The 23,252-nt window shown below is 41.3% G+C and overlaps 1 protein-coding gene across 2 annotated transcripts in view; it reads left to right on the top strand.

Moving 5' to 3' along the window:
- Positions 1 to 23,252, top strand: part of LOC132845460 (NACHT, LRR and PYD domains-containing protein 12-like) — an 80,300-nt gene that overhangs the window by 15,156 nt on the left and 41,892 nt on the right. The window contains exons 8-10 of one of the 2 annotated variants that reach the window (XM_060869442.1): positions 9,594 to 9,770; positions 10,011 to 10,187; positions 10,344 to 11,033. In XM_060869442.1, coding sequence (XP_060725425.1) covers positions 9,594 to 9,770; positions 10,011 to 10,187; positions 10,344 to 10,380 — 391 coding nt within the window. In that variant the 3' untranslated portion in view covers positions 10,381 to 11,033. Of the gene's footprint in view, positions 1 to 9,593; positions 9,771 to 10,010; positions 10,188 to 10,343; positions 11,034 to 23,252 lie in introns of those variants that run through there. The other variant, XM_060869439.1, reaches the window with a different exon arrangement.

Here is a 23,252-nt window from a genome sequence, read left to right as displayed (position 1 = left end):
GCTCTATTCCCCATAGTTACAAGACGGACAGAGGGAACAATGAGAGGTGCAGCTCCCGACGGTGAGGCAGGTGGGGGGAGCAAGACACACGGCAAGGCAGGTGGGGGGAGCAAGGCACATGGTGTGGCAGGTGGGGGAGCAAGGCACATGGCGTGGCAGGTGGGGGAGCAAGGCACACAGCGGTGTAGCCAGAGAGGGCCGCGCAACGTCCACAGCAGAGCAGAAGGGCAGCGCAACGTCCACAGCCAGGCAGAAGGGCCGCGCGATGTCCACAGCCGAGCAGAAGGGCCGCGTGTCATTAACAGCAGAGCAGAAGGGCCGTGCGTCGTCCACAGCCGAGCAGTAGGGCCGATCACATACCCCAACGCACCACGGCCAGACCCACCTCTCAGAAACCAGGAAAGGGGAGGGAGGGCAGGGAAAAAAAATCCTCCTCCACAGAACATAAGTCAACAAAAAAAAATCAACGGGGGCAAAACACTGGCCTGCAACACCTGCTGCGGACAGGAAGTGGGGTGGCGTCCTCCACGGAACCCGGAAGTGAAGTGACGCCCCCCACCGGACAGGTGCGGGGCAATGTCACAGGACACCGAAAAAACAAAACAAAACTTGGGCTGGTGACATGGCCCACAAACAGGAAGTGAGGTGGCACCCCCCGCAGAGAAACCGGAAGCGGAGCAGCGTCCCTCACCGGAAAAATGCGGACCGATGTCACCAAAACCGCGAAGTTCAGGGGAAAAAAATCTAATAAGAAAAAAAATGCTCCCACCATTGGCCGGTCCAAGCTGCAGCTATCCTGCTGGTTCCTGGTCTGGTGGAATCCTTCTGTCACGAGACACTGGGATAAAAGACCCAAATGCAGGATAGGATTAAAAAAACAGGATTTATTAAATCAAAACATGAACACGAAACTTAGACACAGACTAGAGACAACAGCACAAAACAAAAGATTTCATGCTGCTCAAGGCAACACGGCTTTACTAAATACTAAATAATAATTAGACACATGAGGGACAGGTGTGCAGAGGCAGGGAGGAAGAGACAAAGGCGGGGCAGACACGTGAACACGGAATGTAAAGAAAAGGCACATGGCCAAAGTCCGGGCTGAGTCCTGACAGCGAGTTGGTTTTGGAGTATGAAGAAGATCAAGAAGATATGAAGGTGCAAGATTGTGGATAGCTTTAAATGTTAGAAGAAGAATTTTATACTTAATACGAAAAATAATGGAAAGCCAGTGTAGCTGTTCCAGAACAGGTGTAATATGATGGATAGAGGAAGTATGAGTGATAATGCGGGCAGAAGAATTTTGAACGAGTTGCAGCTTATGAAGGGTTTTGTGAGGAAGCCCAATAAGAAGGGAATTACAATAGTCAAGCCGGGAGGTTACTAGACTGTGAACAAGAGTAGTGCTTGATTGAGTCGTGAGAAAGGAATGAAGCCTATTAATATTTCAAAAGTGAAAGTATGCAGCCCGAGTAACATTATTTACATGAGAGGTAATAGAAAGGGTACCGTCAAAGATGGCACCAAGACTCTTAACCTGAGATGAGGGAGCTATGAGAGATTCATTAATGGAAATAAGAAAATTTGAAAATTTGTTAAGCATAGATTTTGTGCCTATAATAAGAAATTTTGTTTTATTACTATTTAGTCTAAGAAAGTTTGCAGAAAACCATGATTTTATGTCAATGAGAAAATCAGTAAGAGCAGATGGAGGGAGTTTGGAATGCAATTTTGTGGAAAGGTAGAGCTGGGTGTCATCAGCATAGCAATGAAACTCAACCTGATGCTTATGAAAAATATGTCCAAGGGGTAAAAGGTAAGTAATAAATAACAAAGGGCCTAGGACAGAGCCCTGGGGTACACCAGAGGTAATGGAAACTGCCGAAAAGGTGAATGATTTTAGTTGAACAAACTGTGTGCGATCAGAGAGATATGAATGAAACCATTTCAAAGGTGTGTTGGTGATGCCAATAGTGGAAAGCCCATCTAAAAGAATATTGTGGGAAATTGTATCAAAAGCTGCACTCAGATCAAGGAGTATGAGGATGGATAGTAAACCAGAAGTTGGTAAAGGATCAAGAACACAAGTTGAAGATTTAGATTGATGAACAGGTTTTAAGATATCATCAATTGAGGGTAGAATAAACTCAGAGAACAGTTGTGTAGGAAAGGGTAAAACTGAGACACATGGAGTAGAAACAGGAGTGGCCATAAGTTGATGTTGAATGCCTTCAATTTTTGAAGTAAAGAATGATGCTAAAGTATTGCAAAAATCAGATGAATACAAACGAGGGAAGTGAGTCCCTTTATTGTCACTGGTCACAGGTACCAGTGAAATTAGCCATCAACCTGTCCATACATACAATACATACCATATGACAAGGGGGGGACAGGACAGGAAGACAGGGAATTGAAAAGAAATACAGCATAACATGAGGGAAGGGAGCAGAAAAAAAAAACCCAGACTATGCTCCAGTGGGGAGTACACCTCATGTTATGACCTCATGTAACACCTCATGTAACACCTCATGTAACACCTCAGCAACATAAACACAAATCAGTACGCCATAAACACACGACTTGCAACAGGTGAAGGGAGTGGGGTTGTGGAGATAATCCAGCACAGGCCAGCACCCATCAGGTCCTGCAGCCTTTGTCTTCAGCGATGGTCACAGACCTGCTTGTCAGACTGGTGGTACAAAGCGGTAAAGGTGTGGGATGGGGGGTGGGGGTGAGTGCATATCTTTATATATGTGCACGCGTGTGTGTGTATGTATGTATGTAACTGTATAGGCCTGAAGACTCGCTGCTCCCGGCATCAAATCTCGGTGCCTCAGTCCGCAAGGTTTTCGTAGCGATACACAGCAAGTTGCCATGGAGACAGACTTGATCAGGTCCCAGACAGAGTCAACAATCAGCAGGTGTCTGTGGAAATGGGGGAAGGAACGCAAGAGCGTCTCGCTGCATGCTCTTCCAGGGGAATTGTTCCAACAGCGGCCTTGGCCGAGGCCAGTGCTGGTTGAGGGGAGCCGAAAGCAGATAAGATTGGGATTGTTTGGTCTTGGGGTGAATCCAATTAAACGCATTCCAATTTACACGACTACTCTCTTAGTCCATTCTGGTCTCCAAAGCAGTGAGCTTCTCTGTGATGTTAACCAAAGCAGTATCCAATGCAGTGAGCTTCACCGTGATGTTATCCATATTGCGGTTAATTGTCCCAGCCTCAGTGTTGACCGCTCTGCCCACTGCATCAATCATGACAGGCAGCCGTGGGAGGTTTTGGACAGCTGTCACTGTTTTCTGATTTCCTCGATAAACCAGGGCAATGCCTAATCCAATCAGCAGATTGGATTAGTTATCATGGTTCCGAATAGGTAGATATCTTCAACGTCCTCCACGGAAAGAGCCGCCAGACACACGACCCGCCACGACCCGCCACCTTCCGGCAGGGCAGTCAGGTTCCCCCGAACCCAAGCTTCTCGTTGAGAAGATGGTGTCAATTGCGTTGAGAGACCAGTTTATCAAATCCATGATATTTTTTAGTTTGGGGAGCAATGCGGAGACAAAGTATAAGACAATTGATGAGACGAGAGGAGCAAAGCAGGGAAAGTAAGGGGGAGGAGAGGGAGAGAAAATGCGGCCGCCTTCATTGAGAGCCAAAAGAGAAGTGAGACATATGTTCTGAATACATTTCCTTGTGCACAGTAAAGCCAGTTCTTCTAAAAAGTATCTTAAGCCGTCGTCCTTTTGCTTCTAATTGCCTGAGAAAAGGAGTGAACCAGGGTGCAGTAACAGCAAATGAAACAGTCCTAGTCTTATGTGGAGCAAAAATATTCAGTAAATTATGGAGACTATTATTATACTGCGAGACCAAGTTATCTGGGGTATAGCAGCTGTCAACCCTAGGAAGACTTGCAATGCTTAAAGACAAGCTTTCCAAATTAATGTCCTTGATTTTTCGAAATGATATCATACGTGCATCCTGCCTTGATGCCCAATGACACCTGAGATAGGCACAGGTTCCCCGTGACCCGAGGTAGTTCGGATAAGCGGTAGAAGATGAATGAATGAATGAATGAATATCATACGTGCAGATTTCGATTTGAAAAGTGGAAGATTAACATTAAAAGACATTAACACCTGAACAGATTAAATCCAAAGTATGTCCTTTAGTATGCGTGGGAAAATTCATCAACAAGACTAAGGAGTTGTCACACAAAGCAGGAGCGGTCATACCAACTGTTAAACATCAACGGGACCCCAGTGGAGAGAGTGGACAGCTTCCGGTACCTAGGTGTTCACATCACACAGGACCTGTCTTGGTCCTGTCACATCAACACCCTGGTGAAGAAGGCCCGGCAGCGTCTGTACCACCTGAGACGCTTAAGGGACTTCAGACTAACCTCTCAGGTGCTAAAGACTTTCTACACCTGCACCATTGAGAGCATCCTGACGGGTAGCATCACTTCCTGGTTTGGGAAAAGCACAATGCAGGACAGGCAAGCCCTCCAGAGGGTGGTGCGATCAGCTGGACATACCATCCAGACTGAGCTCCCTGACCTGCAGGACATCTACAGCACGCGGTGCCGGACCAGAGCTAGGAAGATTGCAAAGGACCTCAGCATCTCAACAATGGACTCTTTTCTTTGTTGCGTTCAGGGAAATACTATTGCTCCCTGAAAGCAAACACAGAGAGAATGAGGAGAAGCTTCTTCCTGCAGGCCATTCGGAGGCTAAATCAGGAAACACCCAGGATATAGTGCTGGACCCCTCCCTCCATCCACACTGTTTTTATGCACACCTTTTTTTGCACTGACACTTTAACTCTGGACTGTCACTGTCACTTTATCTCTGGACTTGCACAGCACAGTGCCACTTTATACACTATATACACTATTTACAGACCATACTGCACCTGGCCACTCTAAGGACTCTAAGGACTCTAAGGATCTTTAAAAACCATACACATTTATGTTTATGTATATTTATGCATATGTATATACATTATTTTCTCTACTTACATTTTCATATTTTTATATAGTTTTTATATAGTTTATATTTTTTTATTTATCTCCTTCTGGTTTATTTTTTTATCCTAAATTGCATTCCTTGTTATTTTTATTTACTGGACAGTTGCATAAAGCATTTCATTGCATGTCGTACCCTGTATGTGTATGTATGTGACAAATAAAATTTGATTTGATTTGTTTATGACTGATTTTGTGGAATTTATTAGTTTTATGAAGCCATTAACTACATCCCATAAGAACATACAGTCCTCCACAAAGATGCTGTTAATCTGTGTAAAGATAAATCTGTTAAACTACAAAACCTTGAGGAAATAAGATTAGACAGTCATGTAGAACTCCTCGTACACAAAACACATTTTGTTGAACTGTTCTGCTTTTAGGGGGGCACGATGGCTTAGTGGTTAGCACGTTTGCCTCACACCTCGAGGGTTGGGGGTTTGATTCCCGCCTCCACCTTGTGTGTGTGGAGTTTGCATGTTCTCCCCGTGCCTTGGGGGTTTCCTCCGGGTACTCCCCCGGTCCAAAGACATGCATGGTAGGTTGATTGGCATCTTTGGAAAATTGTCCATAGTGTGTGATTGTGTGAGTGTATGAGAGTGTGTGTGTTGGGGGTTGGCACTCCATCCAGGGTGTATCCCAGAGGTGGGAGTAAGTCACACATGTGCAAGTCACAAGTAAGTCTCAAGTCTTAACCTTCAAGTCTCAAGCAAGTCCGAGTCAGTTTTTGTGAGAGTCAAGTCAAGTCAAGTCAAGTCACTGCATTATGTCAAGCAAGTCAAGACAAGTCATAGCTTGAGTCAAGCAAGTCACTGGCAAGTCATACAGATGTTTGATAATTTAACTAAATGTATATATTAAACAAAGTTAAATCTACAGTATTTATGGACTATGAGAGTTTTATTTGCAACAAAAAATATTTTATGCATTTATTTTTAAAAGGTGTCCACATACAGGTGAGTTGTAAATACAATAAAAATCTAAAAATTAATAAAAATCAAAACTACAAAGAATAAGATGTAAATGTAACTGAAATAAGGCCAACATAAAAGTATGAAAAGTTTCAATATGCCTCAAACATGGCAGAAGACCATGGAAAAGAAGACCATTTTTTGAACAGGCATTCCCTTTTAATGGGACGTGAACACATCCTTAAATTAGATCCTTCCTTTTTAACAACAGAATAACAACAACAATCAATCACATCAATCAAAAAATGTAAATTATTGAATCCCACAAACCTTGAAGTGAATTAACTATTGGAGAGAGAGAGAGAGAGAGAGAGAGAGAGAGAGAGAGAGAGAGAGAGAGAGAGAGATATGATTGAAGTGAGTGTAATTTATTAATATTAAAGGGATAGTTCACCTAAAAAATTAAAATTCTGTTATCATTTTCTCAGCCCCATGATGTTACAAACCTTTATAAATTTCTTTGTTCTGATGAACACACACATAGATATTTTGAGGAAAGTTTGGAACCAAACCATTCATGAGCCCCATTCACTTCCATAGTGGTAAAAAGAATACTATGGAAGTGAATGGGGCTCATGATTGGTTTGGTTACAAACATTCCTGAAAATATCTATGTGTGTGTTCATCAGAACAAAGAAATTTATAAAGGTTTGTAACATCATGGGGCTGAGAAAATGATGACAGAATTTTAATTTTTAGGTTTTTTCATTTTTTATTTTTATTTTTATATTTATATTTATGTTATTTATATATATGTGCATCCCCATAAACGATCCACTTTTCACCCAAAGCCTAACACTGAAGACCAATTATATGTGCTATTGCAAAAAAGCTGACATTTCCACATAAACAGTGACCAACCATTTACACTACATTGCGCTTGCAAAAAAATTTAATTTGATAGAACTTTGTTATTCAATTGTGAGCGATGTGGTCGCATACTGTTGTTCTTCTCTTCTCATCTTGCACAAAATCCCGGTACCCGAACTTAATTATTTTTGGTGTGGCGCCTTCCATGTTTCGTCACGATTGTTAAGGTTTATTAGTTAGTGAGCGCGCTCCCTCTGCTTGCCTACTGCGTCACGTGGTTAGATTACACTCTTGCGTGCGTTTAAAAACAGATTTAAAAACAAAATAGACAAAAAAGATAAAACAAAAACAAAAACAAGTTATTTCGAGTCATTTAACTCAAGTCCGAGTCAAGTCTCAAATCATGAATCTCAAGTCAAAGTCAAGTCGAGTCTTTTTTTAATATTTGTCAAGCAAGTCTCAAGTCTCAAATTTGCGACTTAAGTCCGACTCGAGTCAAGTCATATGACTCGAGTCCCCCATCTCTGGTGTATCCTGCCTTGATGCCCGATGATGCCTGAAATGGGCACAGGCTCCCCGTTACCCGAGGTAGTTCAGATAAGCGGTAGAAAATGAATGAATTAATGAATGAATGTTCTGCTTTTAATGACATTATACAAATGTATTATTCTTTATGATCTTTTATGGAGATTATTGACAAAGTAACATTTGAGATTCTTCTTCTTCTTCTTTCGGCTTTTCCCTTCAGGGGTCGCCACAGCGAATCATCTCTCTCCACCTAACCCTATCTTCTGCATCCTCAACACTTGCACCCACTAGCTTCAAATCCTTATTAATTACATCCATATACCTCCTCTTTGGCCTTCCTCTTTGCCTCCTGCCTGGCAGCTCCATGTCCAACATTCTCCTACCAATATACTCACTCTCCCTCCTCTGAACATGTCCAAACCATCTTAATCTTGCCTCCCTAACTTTGTCCCCCAAACGTCCAACATGGGCTGTCCCTCTGATGTACTCGTTCCTAATCCTGTCCAATCTTGTCACTACCAAAGAAAACCTCAACATCTTCAGTTCGGCTACCTCTAGCTCCGACTCCTGTCTCTTCTTCAGTGACACTGTCTCTAAACCATACAGCATGGCCGGTCTCACCACTGTCCTGTACACCTTCCCCTTGATTCTTGCTGATATTTTCCTATCACACAGAACTCCTGCCACCTTTCTCCACCCACTCCAACCTGCCTGCACTCGCTTCTTTACTCTGGACTGTTGACCCCAAGTACTTAAACTCCTGTACCTTCTTCACCTCTTCACCCTGTAACCTTACTGTTCCACTTCCCTCCCTTTCATTCACACACATGTACTCAGTCTTACTACGACTGACTTTCATTCCTCTTCTCTCCAGCGCAAACCTCCACCTCTCCAGGTTTTCCTCCACCTGCTCCCTGCTCTCACTACAGATCACAATGTCATCTGCAAACATCATCGTCCAAGGAGACTCCTGTCTGACCTCCTCTGACAACTGGTCCATCACTATAGCAAACAGGAAGGGGCTCAGAGCCGATCCCTGATGCAGTCCCACCTCCACTGTGAACTCCTCTGTCTGACCTACAGCACACCTCACCACTGTCCTGCTCCTCTCATACATGTCCTGCACCACTCTGACATACTTCTCTGCTACTCCTGACTTCCTCATACAGTACCACAGCTCCAACATTCATAAAGATCTTTGCTCAAGTTGTAAAATGTTACTTTTTTTTATTTTTAAGAATATCTATTTTGGTGTAACTCTAATGTTGGTGTAACTCTAATGTAAATCTACATGTGTATTAATTTTTACATTTTTATTCATTTATTGTTTATGCTGGTGAGATGATCCAGATTTAGAGCATGATCTGGATTCGGTTACTGTTTGCTCCAACATTCATCATCTGTCTCACAACCCTGATCACCAGCTGGTTTATTTTAATTCTCTCTCTCTCTCTCTCGATCTCTGTATTACAGCATGGACTCTGTCCTATATAGATGTAATCTATGTGGAGCTCTCAACAGCCTGAATTAATGGTGTTAATGAGGTTCACATTAATCTCTAGCGTAAGGCAATCAATGTCCTGGAAAATCTCTGATAAAAACTTTAACACTTGTGCTTCCCTCACTCTCTCTTTATATTCTAAACAGTAAACTCATCCGACCATCAATCTATCCATTAGTCCATCCATCCATCCAATCATTTATCCAATCATCCATCCAATCATCCACAAACCTTAATTGATCAAATGATTGTTTTATTAAAACATATGTCTGATTAAACTGATGTAACTGATTAAAACCTATACACATTGTTCATTGTGAGATTTTAACATGCCACTGTACTGTAGACAAGAGAACATCTGAAAACATTTTTACAAGTGAAACTCTGTCACAACTGTCACGATGTGATGTCCAGTGTGAACAACCTTGTTGTTAATGAGAATTATTACATTAATAATTATGGAACATAACACAAGGCTGTTTTATTGTAATATCTGATTTATTATGACAAACTCACAATGGATTCAGATCATCAGTAATGTTACAAAATGAATAAGTTCTACAAATGTCTCAGTTGATGATGGTCTCAGTATTGGTGGGTTGTAATAGTTAGTTCTGTGGTGTCCTGTCCTCTGATTTGTGTGTGTGACACAAACACACTGACATTTCTGTTACATCTTCAACTTTAGCTGGATTATGTCTGTGTTTGTGTGTTTGAGATCAGTGTTCTGATATTTCATCATTTCTCTTCCAGTCTGTGTGAGTGTGATCTGACAGAGGAAAGCTGTAGAGTTCTGTCCTCGGTTCTCAGCTCAAACTCCTCCAGTCTGAGAGAACTGGACCTGAGTAACAATAACCTGCTGCAGGATTCAGGAGTGAAGCTGCTCTCTGATGGACTGAAGAATCCACACTGTACACTGGAGATACTGAGGTACACACACACACACACACACACACACACACACACACACACACACACACAGAGTTTTAATAAACACCACAACATCCAGTTCTCCTCTGTGGTAACTGTAATTGTAGTGATCTGATATATTGTCATTGTTGTGTGTGTGAGATGGAGAGTAAATGTACTGTATATAAAGATTTTGTGTAGTTCATGTTTTCAATACTAAAACTGAGTGTGTTAAGTGTGAGAAGGTTTTCTTTCTTGCAGGATGTTGGGCTGCAGTATTACAGATGAAGGTTGTGCTGCTCTGGCTTCAGCTCTGAGGTCAAACTCCTCATCACACCTGAGAGAACTGAATCTGAACAATAATAAACCAGGAGAATCAGGAGTGAAGCTGCTCTCTGATCTACTGAAGGATCCACACTGTAAACTGGAGACACTACAGTGAGTTACTGACTTACTGTCTCTTTACTGTATGATATTGTGTAATATTCACTGTGTGCTGTAAAATGTCACATCTAATGTGTGTATTTATGCTTCTGTTGTTCATAAGCAATGTGTTTAAATGTGTCTGTAATTCTGTCCTGTTGTGTTTTTCAGCATTACGGATAATAAACTCACTAGGTCTGGTGTATGACAGGAGTCTCTCCTCAGACCTTTTTTCCAGGATAAATCCGTTATGGTGGTGAAGCGTTAGAACACGTCCCACATTTCCAGCAGTTTGGGAGCTGAATCATTCATATTCAGATGTAGATCCATAACAATAACTGTGACTGATCACATCCTTTTATCCTCTCAGCTACAACTTCACACTAACATATTTTACAATCCAAAGTCAAATCCTTCAGCATCTACACACAACACAGAGATATCATCACATCATCACACTGATTACACAAATACACATCCATGTGTTACAGATGTTTAGAGATTATTTTTACCCCTTTAATTGGATCTCAAATTTGTTTCTCCACAGATGATTGACTCACAGTTGTGATCTTGATTTATTTATTTTCCTTTAAAAGTGTCTTCTTTTCAAACCCTTTTCACCAAACACTTTTAAAATCTTTATTAAAATTCCTTTAAACATTAAAGGAATCTTCTTTTTTGTGTAGTTGATCTATTTTTCTATATTTCAATTTCTTCTTTCTTAATTTCCTCATGACATTTTTTATCTTGGTTGCATCTTGTTTTTATATAATTTAACTTCTTTTTTCCTCTTTCCACCATATAGTTTGCTTTATTTCTTCATTTTGCCCCATCGAGTTCTTTCTCCTCCCTTTTTTATATTTTTGTTCTCTAGTTTTTTAAAATGTACTTTTACTTATTTCTCTTTTCTTTCTCTTTTCTTTCTTTCTTTCTTTCTTTCTTTCTTTCTTTCTTTCTTTCTTTCTTTCTTTCTCCCATTCTACAATATTTAATTAAAAATGTTTAATTAAAAATCTAACATTATCTTCCTCATTCATTTCATTTCCTTTTTCTTTTTCTATAATTTCTCTAATCTTAAGATCATCGTGGTTTTTCTTTAAACTTTCTGTATTTAGAACCCATACACTTTGTCCCCTTTCTACATTATTCCAGTCTTAAAAAATAAAAACTCATGATACTCAAACTTGTTTCCGTATATCTGATTTTGTCTGTAAACTTTTCTACATTTTTTGTACATAAAATAAAGTCAATCGTTGTCCTGCAAGTTTTTCACTATATCTCTTCTTTTCTTCCTACATCTCTCTCTCCACACGTCTATCAGGTTGTTTTTACTCATTAGATCCTTTAGTTCTTTTCTCTCTGTATCTGATTTAATAACCATCCCATCTGCCATATGGAGTTTACTGAAAACAGTCACTGCAAGTCCCATCATTATTATTTCTTTATGCTTCTTTAAAATTGTTTTTAAAGGATTAAATTATTCTTTCATTTCTTTTTTATCTGTTGGGTCATGTACGTTTACTAAGCTGACAAAAAGGAGAATTAAAACTTCACTGTGTACAGGCAAATTCTAGTGTTTCAGCGCTCTTATTTGTACCATGTGTGTGTGTTTGTGTGTGTGTGTGTGTGTGTGTGTGTGTGTGTGTGTTCATGCATCCTCCCTGGTTACTGAAGATGTCTCCCTTTGAGTTATCACCTCAGCAAGGCCACATTTTCAGTTCTTATCGAGTACCTGCACACACACCCCTAAAGTTCCCATCTTTCTACCATGTACAAATTTAACAAATCAAGTCAAGTCAAGAAGCTTTTATTGTCATTTCAACCATATAAAGCTGTTGCAGTACACAGTGAAATGAGACAACGTTTCTCCAGGATCAGGGTGCTACATAAAACAAAGACAGGGCTAGAACTTGTAAGTAGTCTTAGCCACATAAAGTGCAACTGTGCCACCTGGTGCAAACAGTGCAAGACAAGACAGACAAGACAGTACAGGACAATACAAACAAGACAGGGATGTGGATAAGTCAAGTCGCCACACTTCTAAAGTACCTCTGGAAAACTAACTTGTGATCTGCATCAAAGATCAGATGCTTTTTGGTGAACTTGGTCTTCTTTGTGGAAATTTCTGGAAGATGTTCAGTAGCTGATACATCCTTTTAATTTTTGGTCTATAAAATGACCCTGTTACTTACTTTGACATGCCCTGCTGTGTTTGTTGTTATTATTATTTTTATTTTTTTATTATTATTTCCTATTATTATATTGTTTTGGCACTTTGTCTGTCTATGTATGAACGTGTATATCCAAAGATTACAAGGTGATATGGCTTATGTGGCTGTATATGCTGATGTGAGATACCGGTACCACTGTGTTGTGTTGTGTTGTTAAAATAAGTAAAAAAAAAAAAAAAAGAAAGACCAGCTGGCTCATTAAGTTACACACTTAAGATACCATGAGTTTAAAACATTTGTTCAGAGTTACAATGAAAAAGTGTCAAAGGTGTTTTTTTTGTCTTCTTTTTTTTTTTTTTTTTTTTAATGCAAAAGATAAGGAAAAAAGTGCTAGTTGAAGTGTTTCCTCAATAAGTAGGTCTTCAACAGCCACTTGAAAATAGCCAGTGACTCAGCTGTCCGGACCTCTAGGGGAAGTTCATTCCACCATCTTGGTGCCAGAACAGAGAAGAGTCTTGTATACTTGCCTCTTACCCTGAGAGATGGTGGAACCAGTCGAGCAGTGCTGGTAGAACGGAGGGTGCGGGGTGCAGTGAGAGGAGTGATGAGGGCTTTGAGGTAAGAGGGAGCTGGTCCATTTTTGGCTTTGTAGGCCAGCATCAGTGTTTTGAATCTGATGCGTGCAGCTACCGGAAGCCAGTGGAGGGATCGCAGCAGCGGGGTGGTATGCGAGAACTTTGACAGGTTGAAAACAAGCCGGGCAGCTGCATTTTGGATCATTTGCAGAGGACGGATTGCGTTCATAGGTAGACCTGCCAGCAGTGCATTGCAGTAATCCAGTCTAGAAATGACAAGAGACTGAACAAGTACCTGAGCAGCCTGTGTGGAGAAAAATGACCGAATCCTTCTAATGTTGTAGAGAAGAAACCGACATGAGCGAGTCACATTATCAACATGAGAGGAAAAGGACAGTTGATTGGTTACCCCAAGGTTGTGAGCTGTGGCTGAAGGGGAGATCAGATCGTTGTGCAAGGATATAGCAAGATCATTACCTGGGGATGAATCACCTGGGATGAGGAAATTGAAAAAAATTGAGGAATCTAGGGGTAATTTTTGATGCCAATTTAACGTTTGAGCCACATATCCAAAATACGGTTAAAACTTTGTTCTTCCATCTCCGAAATATTGCCAGATTGCGTCCAATTCTGTCATTTTCTGTTGCTGAGAGACTGATCAACACTTTTGTGTTTTTCCGTATCGACTACTGCAATGCCTTGTTTGCTGGCGTATCTAAAGCTACCTTAAATAAATTACAGGTAGTGCAAAATTCGGCGGCGAGAATACTTACTAGAACAAAGTTAAAAGATCACATTACTCCCATTTTGGAGTCCTTGCACTGGCTCCCCGTTAGGTTTAGGGTTGATTTTAAGATTCTGATGCTTACCTACAAGGCCTTACACGGGCTCCTCAATATTTGGCTGATCTTTTAATTCCTTATATTCCATCTCACAATCTTCGTTCTTCTGAAACTGGTCTTTTAACTTCTGAAACTGGTCTTCTTCTCTTCACTAGCTCCAAAACTGTGGAATTCATTACCAACTGAGAGAAGGCAAGCAACATCTCTTGGCACTTTTAAATCTCTGCTTAAAACTTATTTTTTTAGGGTAGCTTTTAATTTGACTAATTGTAATTTTACATACTGCCTATTTTATTGTCTATTTTTGTTGCTTTAATTTTAATTTTTATATTATGTGTGTAATTTTGTTGATTTTATTTTGCTTTTGTAAAGCGCTTTGAGATGTTCTTTTAAAGGCACTATAGAAAATAAACGTTATTATTATTATTATTATGAACAGCAGTTCAGTTTTGCTAGGATTGAGTTTTAACTGATGAGCAGTCATCCATGATGATATTTCTGCCAGACATGCTGAGATCCGGTCAGAAGCTGTGGCATCTGAGGGTGGGAAAGAGACGATAAATTGTGTATCATCAGAATAGCAGTGGTAAGAGAACCCATGTGAGCAAATAATAGGGATGAGCGAGTACAGCATTATCTGTATCTGTATCTGTATCTGTTAACCATATGAATTATCTGTATCTGTATCTGTACTCGGAGTGGGTGAGCTTGTCTTGAAATGGGCAGGGCTTTAACCGGTATGTTATTTTAAGCATGCAATTGATATGGGTTGATCAGAAATTGTTATATTTATTGCTGATTAGAAAAATATTTACAGGACAGCATCAGGATTGAGCTTCAGATCAATGGTTTTGATCATGATAGCAACCGAACTATATTACAGAACAAGTTTTGCAACAATGAAAACAAAACAATGCAGTACAATTATGAAGTAAAATGTAATGAACAACATAACTTTCTTTTTTAACTTTTAATTTTTTTATGATCAGTGTGATTTTTTTAATTTTTTTAGTTCTTTTTAATTTTTTTATTTCCACACCAGGTGTGTGTGTGTAGCTTAATAATTAATTTGTAATATTTATAACACTAGCTTACTACCTTTATGTTTTTATGAAATACAGCAAAAACGTGTCAGACAATCAGTGTCTGGTTACTGGTTAGAGACAGCTGAAGGTTTAAAAAAGAAAAAAAATCTCCGACAAGCAGAGATGCAATGCGAGTCGCATTCTACCAAGCAAGCACCACGTCTGAATGAACCCACGTTTACCAGAAGTCTACTGGTTAGTAAGTACATATTATTAACGTTACAACCCGAAGTAAAAAGCTGAAGAAACCCTAAACGTTAACGGAAAAGACCCGTGAACCCGAGTGACTGAGGGAGAGACAGAGAGCTGTTCTGTGTGTGACTGTGAGTGAGCAGAGCGAGACACAGCAACACAATACATCTGTATGTGTGTAGGGGAGGAGCGCTGTGACTAGCAGAACACAGAACGCTGACACAATCAGCTACCCAATGATGATTTTCATTCAATCCGAAGACAGATATTGACTCGTATTACTCGTATAATACTCGTACTCGGCAGAAGTGCTTTATCCGTACCGGATACTCGTTTTAGCCGAGTATCCGGCTCATCTCTAGGAAATAACTTCACCAAGAGAGTGAGTATACAGGGAGAAAAGGAGAGGACCAAGTACTGAGCCCTGTGGGACGCCAGTGGAGAGTCTGCATGGAGCATGATGTCACTCCCCTCCATGTTACCTGATATGAGCGTCCTTCCAGGTAGGAAGCGAACCATTCCCAAGCTGATCTGCAAATCCCAAGACTCCTGAGGGTGGATAAGAGAGTCTTGTGGTTGACCGTATCAAACGCTGCTGAAAGGTCAAGGAGGATAAGGACGGATGACAGTTTGGCTGATCTAGCAGCATGTAGTTTCTCAGAGACATCCAAAAGGGCTGTCTCTGTGGAATGAGCTGCTTTAAAGCCAGACTGGTTGGTCTTGGAGGTTGTTCTGTGAGAGATAGACAGACAGTTGAATATTTCAACAGAAGACAGACTGAATATTTCAGTTGTTGCTGTATTTTGCACTTATCTTATACACTATCTCAGGGACCTGCTGCTAAGAAACTGTGTTCATTCGAGTATTACTGCATGCAATATTGTCTGAACTTACAGTACTGTATTTACATAAAGTATTGACACTGGTCGGTTGGTGCTGTTTTTTTGTTTACTGTCTTTTGTGTACTGTCTTTTTTTGTATTTTGTTTATTGTCTTGTAAACTTTTGTCTGTCTTGTCCTGCACTGTCTTGTTTGCATTGTCCTTCACTGTCTTGTCTGTCTTGTCTTGCACTGTTTGCACCAGGTTGCACAGTTGCACTTTATGTGGCTAGGACTACTTACTAAGTCCTAGCCCTGTCTTTGTTTTATGTAGCACCATGATCCTGGAGAAACATTGTCTCACTATGTACTGCAACAGCTATATATGGTTGAAATGACAATAAAAGCTTCTTGACTTGACTTGACTTGACTTGCCCTGCTGTAGAAGCTGTGTAGTAAGCAAGATGCCAGAGCCAGAAGCAAGGGCACCCCTTGAAAGCGTGAAGACAACAAGACCTTTGGAGCTTGTCTGTCTGGATTTTTGGTCAGCAGAGAACAAGAAGGACGGAAGTGTTGACGTATTGGTAATAACAGATCACTTCAACAAGATGGCCCAAGCCTTTGCATGTCGTGCCCAATCAGCCAAGCAGGTAGCTCGACAGTTGTGGGATACTTTGCTTGCATTTATGGTTTTCCAGAGAGGATCCATTTGGATCAAGGTGCAAACTTTGAGAGTCACCTCATTCAGGAGCTGTTGCAGAATGCAGTCAAGAAGTCGAGGACCACGGCTTACCACTCAATGGGGAATGGTCATACCGAGCGGTTTAACCACACGTTGGGAAGCATGATACGAGCCCTACCCGCAAGAGATAAGCAAAAGTGGCCTCAGATGTTACAGACTCTAACATCCGCCTACAACTGTACTGCTCATGAATCTACTGGTTACGCACCATTCCACCTAATGTATGGAAGGATTCTACTTACTAAGTCCTAGCCCTGTCTTTGTTTTATGTAGCACCATGATCCTGGAGAAATGTTGTCTCATTTCACTATGTACTGCAACAGCTACTGTATATATGGTTGAAATGACAATAAAAGCTTCTTGACTTGACTTGCTTGTTTTCATCATAAACACAAAGGATTTATCACAAATGACGTTTAAATAAATACAAAATATGAGAGAGGGAAATGACCTACCGCTTCCTTGCTCATTCGCGGTGCCTCTGAGCATGCGCTAAACACGAGCGGCATACGTCCTCCCAATGTGTCACACTAAAAATGACCCCACCTATAACAATGGTAGGAACCCCAAATAATGCAACTAAAATATAACACAGCAAGTTTTGCTTAAGTTATCACAAGAATGAATAAGTCTCAATACTATAACAGAACTTTGTTGGCATTTTAAAATTAGCTTGCTACATACTCCCCTCTTAACTTCACAAAACATGTGCTCATACACCTTTGGCACAATTAACAGAGTAATTAGGGCGTCACTTGTCATGACCACATCAATACATCACACAACACTCATGTTACCCACACATCATGGGGAAAAAGAACAAAGGAGAGTTGATCAGGCTCTCAGATATTCTCTTGCATAAAGGGTGCCTTATACACCTCTCAATTTGATACAAATACCTATTTACCCGTTACCTCAAAATACTATAATTAGACCATATGTCTTTAAACTTCCTAAAGGGGAAGGGGCATGGCGATATCTCTGACTGTTCCATGGGCACTATTCAAAGGTTTGATTAACCTTCCAACGCGAGTTCTCACCTGAGTCACTAGTTCAAGCACAACATACTAGTTGACCTTGTCCGCCCTCTAGCACTGAACACGGTATCATCTTCATGCCTTTTGTACGGAGCATCTGCTGATTTGGAGGAAACAACACTAGGCTCAACCTGAGGGTTATCACTATCTGGCCCTGGGCTTGGATTGTTCACAGTACTGTCAGGTTCTTCAAAGTTCTTTATGCTCTCTTCTCTTTCTGTATCAGGTCTCTCTTCCAACAGATCATCAGTGTCAGGTAAGGATGCCACCCACTCTGCAGTGCATTCTGGTTCAAGATAATCATCCTCAGTTCCATCTGACTGTCCTTGGCTAGTTAAGGATTCATCATGAAGAGACTCGGTTTCTTTTCCCTCAAGGGGCAGGAAGTTAGCTAGCAACATAAGGTTACGGTGTACCATCTTTTCTTGGCCGCTAATGGTATGCTTGATTCGGTAAGTGTGGCATCCTGGGTCTTTAGAGATTACCACATAGGGCAGAGATTCCCACCTATCTGCTAATTTCCTTTGGCCTCTTTCACCTTTGTTAGCAAGCAGGACTCCGTCGATGTCACATCTTTTAACTCTCCGGTTGTAGAACTCTGCCTGACGTTGCTGACTTGCACTGGCATTCACTTGGGCTTGTTCTGTTATAGTATTGAGACGTATTCATTCTTGTGTTATTTTCAGCAAAACTTGCTGTGTTATATTTTAGTTGCATTATTTGGGGTTCCTACCATTGTTGTAGGTGGGGTCATTTTTAGTGTGATACATTGGGAGGACGTATGCCACTCGTGTTTAGTGCGTGCTCCGAGGAACCACGAGTGAGCAAGGAAGCGGTAGGACATTTCCCTCTCTCATATTTTGTATTTATTTAAACGTCATTTGTGATAAATCCTTTGTGTTTATGATGAAAACACTGTCTCAAGGTTTATTTCGATAATATTTATCAATGTAGTAATGTTTTCTTTGAAAATGGAGTTTGTTTTGGTTGTTAATATAACTTAATGTGTGTTTGGTTCGCACGTGGTTCCCAATACAGGGATGAGAGAGGGTGTTTCCAGTTGTGTGACTAATTATGCCCTATTCCACTCTGTTAAAGGTACGTTGTTATCTTGGTTATTTCCAGTTTAGAACCTGTGTTAATTTTGAGTGTGTTGAGATAATGTTAATGCCTGTGTGGCGTTTTCTCATGTGTTGTGGTCACATGTATGAAACTTTATTGTACACAGTGTGTATATCTGTGTAAAGCCAGCTCCAGTACGTGATGTGTTTGTGTAAAAGATACATTTTTATAGTATATAGGATGTTGGATACAAATGAGTTGATGCAAAGTTTTAATACTTTTATTTGAATAGGTTATGTATTGTATGTAATTTTGAGGTAATTACATTTAAGTATTAACATTGTTACATTTGCACAATTTAAATTACAGATTGTTTATTCTGCACTACTTACCTGTAATTATACTGAGTATGTTGCTCGTGTTTAGCACGAGAGAGTGTGTTTCCGGGTGTGTGTGACTAATTATGCACTAATTCTACTCTGTTAAAAGAGAAATAAATTCAGTTCAAGATAAATCTGCATATGGTGTGTTGGTGTGTAACTGGGTGTCTGAGAGGTGTCATTTGAAGTCTTCTACATGAGTGTGTGTGTGTGTGTGTGTGTGTGTGTGTGTGTGTGTGTGTGTGTGTGTGTGTACAATCTCAGGTGTAAATTGCACCTGCAGAAGATTTCAGCCTAAAGGAAGAGACAGTGTTCAGTGGAGGTGTGATATGAACAGGGTATGAGACTGAGGTGAGGGATCATATTAGAGAAATTGTTGCTGTTTAAATGAAATAGAAATAAAATGAGATGTAGGTTATTTAAATCCGTCCTTTCTACAGTATTTGCTGTGTATTTTGACAGGTTCTGCAGCAAGTATGGACGGACATCAGAATTCCACAAAATTGGTAAATAACGTTTGTGGAAAAAAGGAAGAGGTTTTTCTTCTTTTACAGTATAGTCAGGTGAAAAGTATCGGCCTTATTAAAGGAAATAAATGGATTAGTGTCCTTGTAACTGACTGTGCAAGACATCAGCTTTTATAAGTGTATATGGTCACAATCTTCATAATGAAATCTGAATTCTATTGATGACACACAATCATACAGGATACCACATGCAGTGAGCTGCTATTTACATGTTTCTGTGTTATAAAATATATATAATCCTATAGAATAGGGTCAAAATAGGGGGATTTAGAAATATAAAATACAACAAAATAAAACAAAGTAGAATAGATTAAAAAATCTATTGTAAACTAAAATAAGCTAAAGTGGTGTAGTGAAAGTGGTGTCTGAGCTGATCTTTACTGTCCTGATAGCTGACATTAGTAATGTCAATATGACAAAGAATAAAAAAGCAGCATGAGGAGGAAAGAAACCTAATAACTTCACTTCATTTGATAGATTCACATATAATCCTGAGATTTACACAGGTATATAGACTGTGATTAAAGCATGAAGACAAAAGTGTGAATATATTTTAGCACAAACATTACAGCGAGGCCTCTTGGGGCTGAGACGCTCATATCTTAAAATACTAGTCAGGTCGTGTTGAATAGAATAAAATGATTGTCATGTTATGTTGTGGTTGTGAACATATGGATTTATATGTTTGTAGTGTAGTGTATAACACTGACGGATGCTGTAGGATGAGTCATGTGAGGTGACAGAGGATACAGAACACAATGACATCTCATCACCGTTTACATTTAAATTGTTAACATTCGAATTTAAACACAGTGAGAGAACTTCATCAAGCGAGCGACTATTTAGAGACACTTATACTTTTCACGATTTACACAGCATACCTTATTATTTTTACACAACACACACCACACTTTTTACACAACACACACCACACTTTTTATACACCACACTTTTTACACAACACACACCACACTTTTTACACAAAACACACCACACTTTTTACACAGCAAACTTTTATTTGCACAAATTTGACTTTTCAAACAAGGCACATCACACCATTAAGTTTGGAAAATGATAAGTTCCCTCATTATGACTTTGTTGATTAGTAAATTTTAAATAAATATTTACATTTAAATATATCTTATATTAATCTTGAACTTTTGTATTATATTAGTCTTTATATTAACCTTTTGTTTTATGATTATGTTCTTTAAAGCTGAGACAATGTCAATTGTTAAAGTATATTATAGAATATAGAATATTATAGAATATTATACTTAATATATGATCGCTTTTCACTAAAGGACCCCTGGTGTACGATCTACTGTCTGACCGTGACTTTTTCTGTCTAACTGAGACATGGCAGAAACCAGATCACTTTTTCCATTTAAACCAGTCTGTTCCCCAGGATATAGCTATGTTTGTAAATCTCGTGAAACGGGAAGGGGAGGTGGGCTAGCAATACTTTATAAAAAGAAATTGAAAGTATCCCATTTAACTTTGTCTACATATTCTTCTTTTGAGTAAATTGCCATAAAAATCAATGGTGCGATTCCTACCATCCTCATAACTATCTACCACCCTCCCAAGAACAATAATGCCTTTTTAACTAAACTATCTGAACTGTTGACTTATCTATGTTCCATATCCTCAAATGTTATCCTTCTGGGTGATTTTAACATTCATGTAGATAATGCCAGTAATGCATCTACAAGCGAATTTTTATCATGCTTAGATAGCTTTGGTATACAACAATTTAACACACTGCCCACTCATACTAAGGGGCATACTCTTGATCTTGTTTGCTGCTCTGGTATAACACCTTTTAATTGTAATGTTTCTGATCTACTCCTGTGGGCCCACCACCTGCAGGAGAAACCATAAGGGGCTGGTGCAATGTGGATTGGGTGGCAGTCGAAGGTGGGAGCCTCGGCAACCCAATCCCCGGACACAGAATCTGGCTCTAGGGACATGGAATGTCACCTCGCTGGGGGGGAAGGAGCCTGAGCTGGTGCGGGAGGTTGAGAGATACCGACTAGATATAGTTGGGCTCCCCACCATGCACAGCTTGGGCTCTGGAACCCAACTCCTCGAGAGAGGCTGGGCTCTCTACTACTCTAGAGGCGGCGGGCTGGTGTGGGCTTGCTCATAGCCCCCCAGCTCAGCAGCCATGTGTTGGAGTTCACCCCGGTGAACGAGAGGGTCGTTTCCCTGCGCCTTTGGGTTGGGGAGAGGTCTCTCACTGTTATTTGTGCTTACAGGCCAAATGGCAGTGTAGAGTACCCGACCTTCTTGGCGTCTCTGGGAGGGGCGCTGGAAAGTGCTCCGACCGGGGACTCCGTCGTTCTACTGGGGGACTTCAACGCTCACTTGGGCAGCGAAAGCGATACCTGGAGGGGCGTGATTGGGAGGAACGGCCCCCCAACCTGAACCCAAGTGGTGTTCTGTTATTGGACTTCTGTGCTAGTCACACTTTGTCCATAACAAACACCATGTTCAAGCATAAGGGTGTCCATCAGTGCACGTGGCACCAAGACACCCTAGGTCAGAGGTCGATGATCGACTTTGTGTTTGTTTCATCTGACCTCCGGCTGTATGTCTTGCACACTCGGGTAAAGGGCGGAGCTGTCAACTGTTCACCACTTGGTGGTGAGTTGGATCTGATGGTCGGGGAGGAAGTTGGACAGACTTGGCAGACTCAAACGTACTGTGAGGGTCCGCTGGGAACGTTTGGCAGAGTCTCCGGTCAGAGAGATCTTCAACTCCCACCTCCTGCAGAGCTTCAACCAGATCCCGAGGGAAGTTGGAGACATTGAGTCTGAGTGGACCATGTTCTCCACCTCCATTGTCGACGCGGCCGCACGGAGCTGAGGCCGTAAGGTCTCCGGTGCCTGTCGTGGCAGCAATCCCCGAACCCGGTGGTGGACACCGGAAGTAAGGGATGCCGTCAAGCTGAAGAAGGAGTCCTATCGAGCCTGGTTGGCTCGGGGACTCCGGAGGCAGCTGATAGGTACCGGAGGGCCAAGCGAGCTTCAGCCCGGGTGGTTGCAGAGGCAAAAACTCGGGTCTGGGAGGAGTTCAGTGAGGCCATGGAGAAGGACTATCGGTTGGCCTCGAAGAAATTCTGGCAAAACGTCCGGCACCTCAGGAGGGGGAAGCAGTGCCCTACTCACGCTGTTTACAGTGGGAGTGGGAATCTGCTGACTTCGACTGGGGACATTCTCGGACGGTGGAAGGAGTACTTCGAGGATCTCCTCAACCCCACCGACATGTCTTCTACTGAGGAAGCAGAGGCAGAGGGCTTGGTTGAGGACTCATCGATCCCCCAAGCTGAGGTCACTGAGGTGGTTGAGAAGCTCCTCAGTGGCAAGGCACCGGGGGTGGATGAGATCCGCCCTGAGTACCTCAAGTCTCTGGATGTTGTGGGGCTGTCTTGGTTGACACGCCTCTGCAACATCGCGTGGCGGCTGAGGACAGTGCCTCTGGACTGGCAGACTGGGGTGGTGGTCCCTCTGTTTAAGAAGGGGTATCGGAGGGTGTGTTCCAACTACAGGGGGATCACACTCCTCAGCCTCACCGGAAAGGTCTATGCCAGGGTACTGGAGAGGAGAATTCGGCCGATAGTCGAACCTCGGATTCAGAAGGAAC

Source organism: Tachysurus vachellii, chromosome 5, assembly GCF_030014155.1.
Source record: "Tachysurus vachellii isolate PV-2020 chromosome 5, HZAU_Pvac_v1, whole genome shotgun sequence".
Taxonomy (NCBI): Eukaryota; Metazoa; Chordata; class Actinopteri; order Siluriformes; family Bagridae; genus Tachysurus; species Tachysurus vachellii.
Note: the sequence above shows the minus strand (reverse complement) of the source record. Positions and strands in the feature narration are given on the sequence as shown.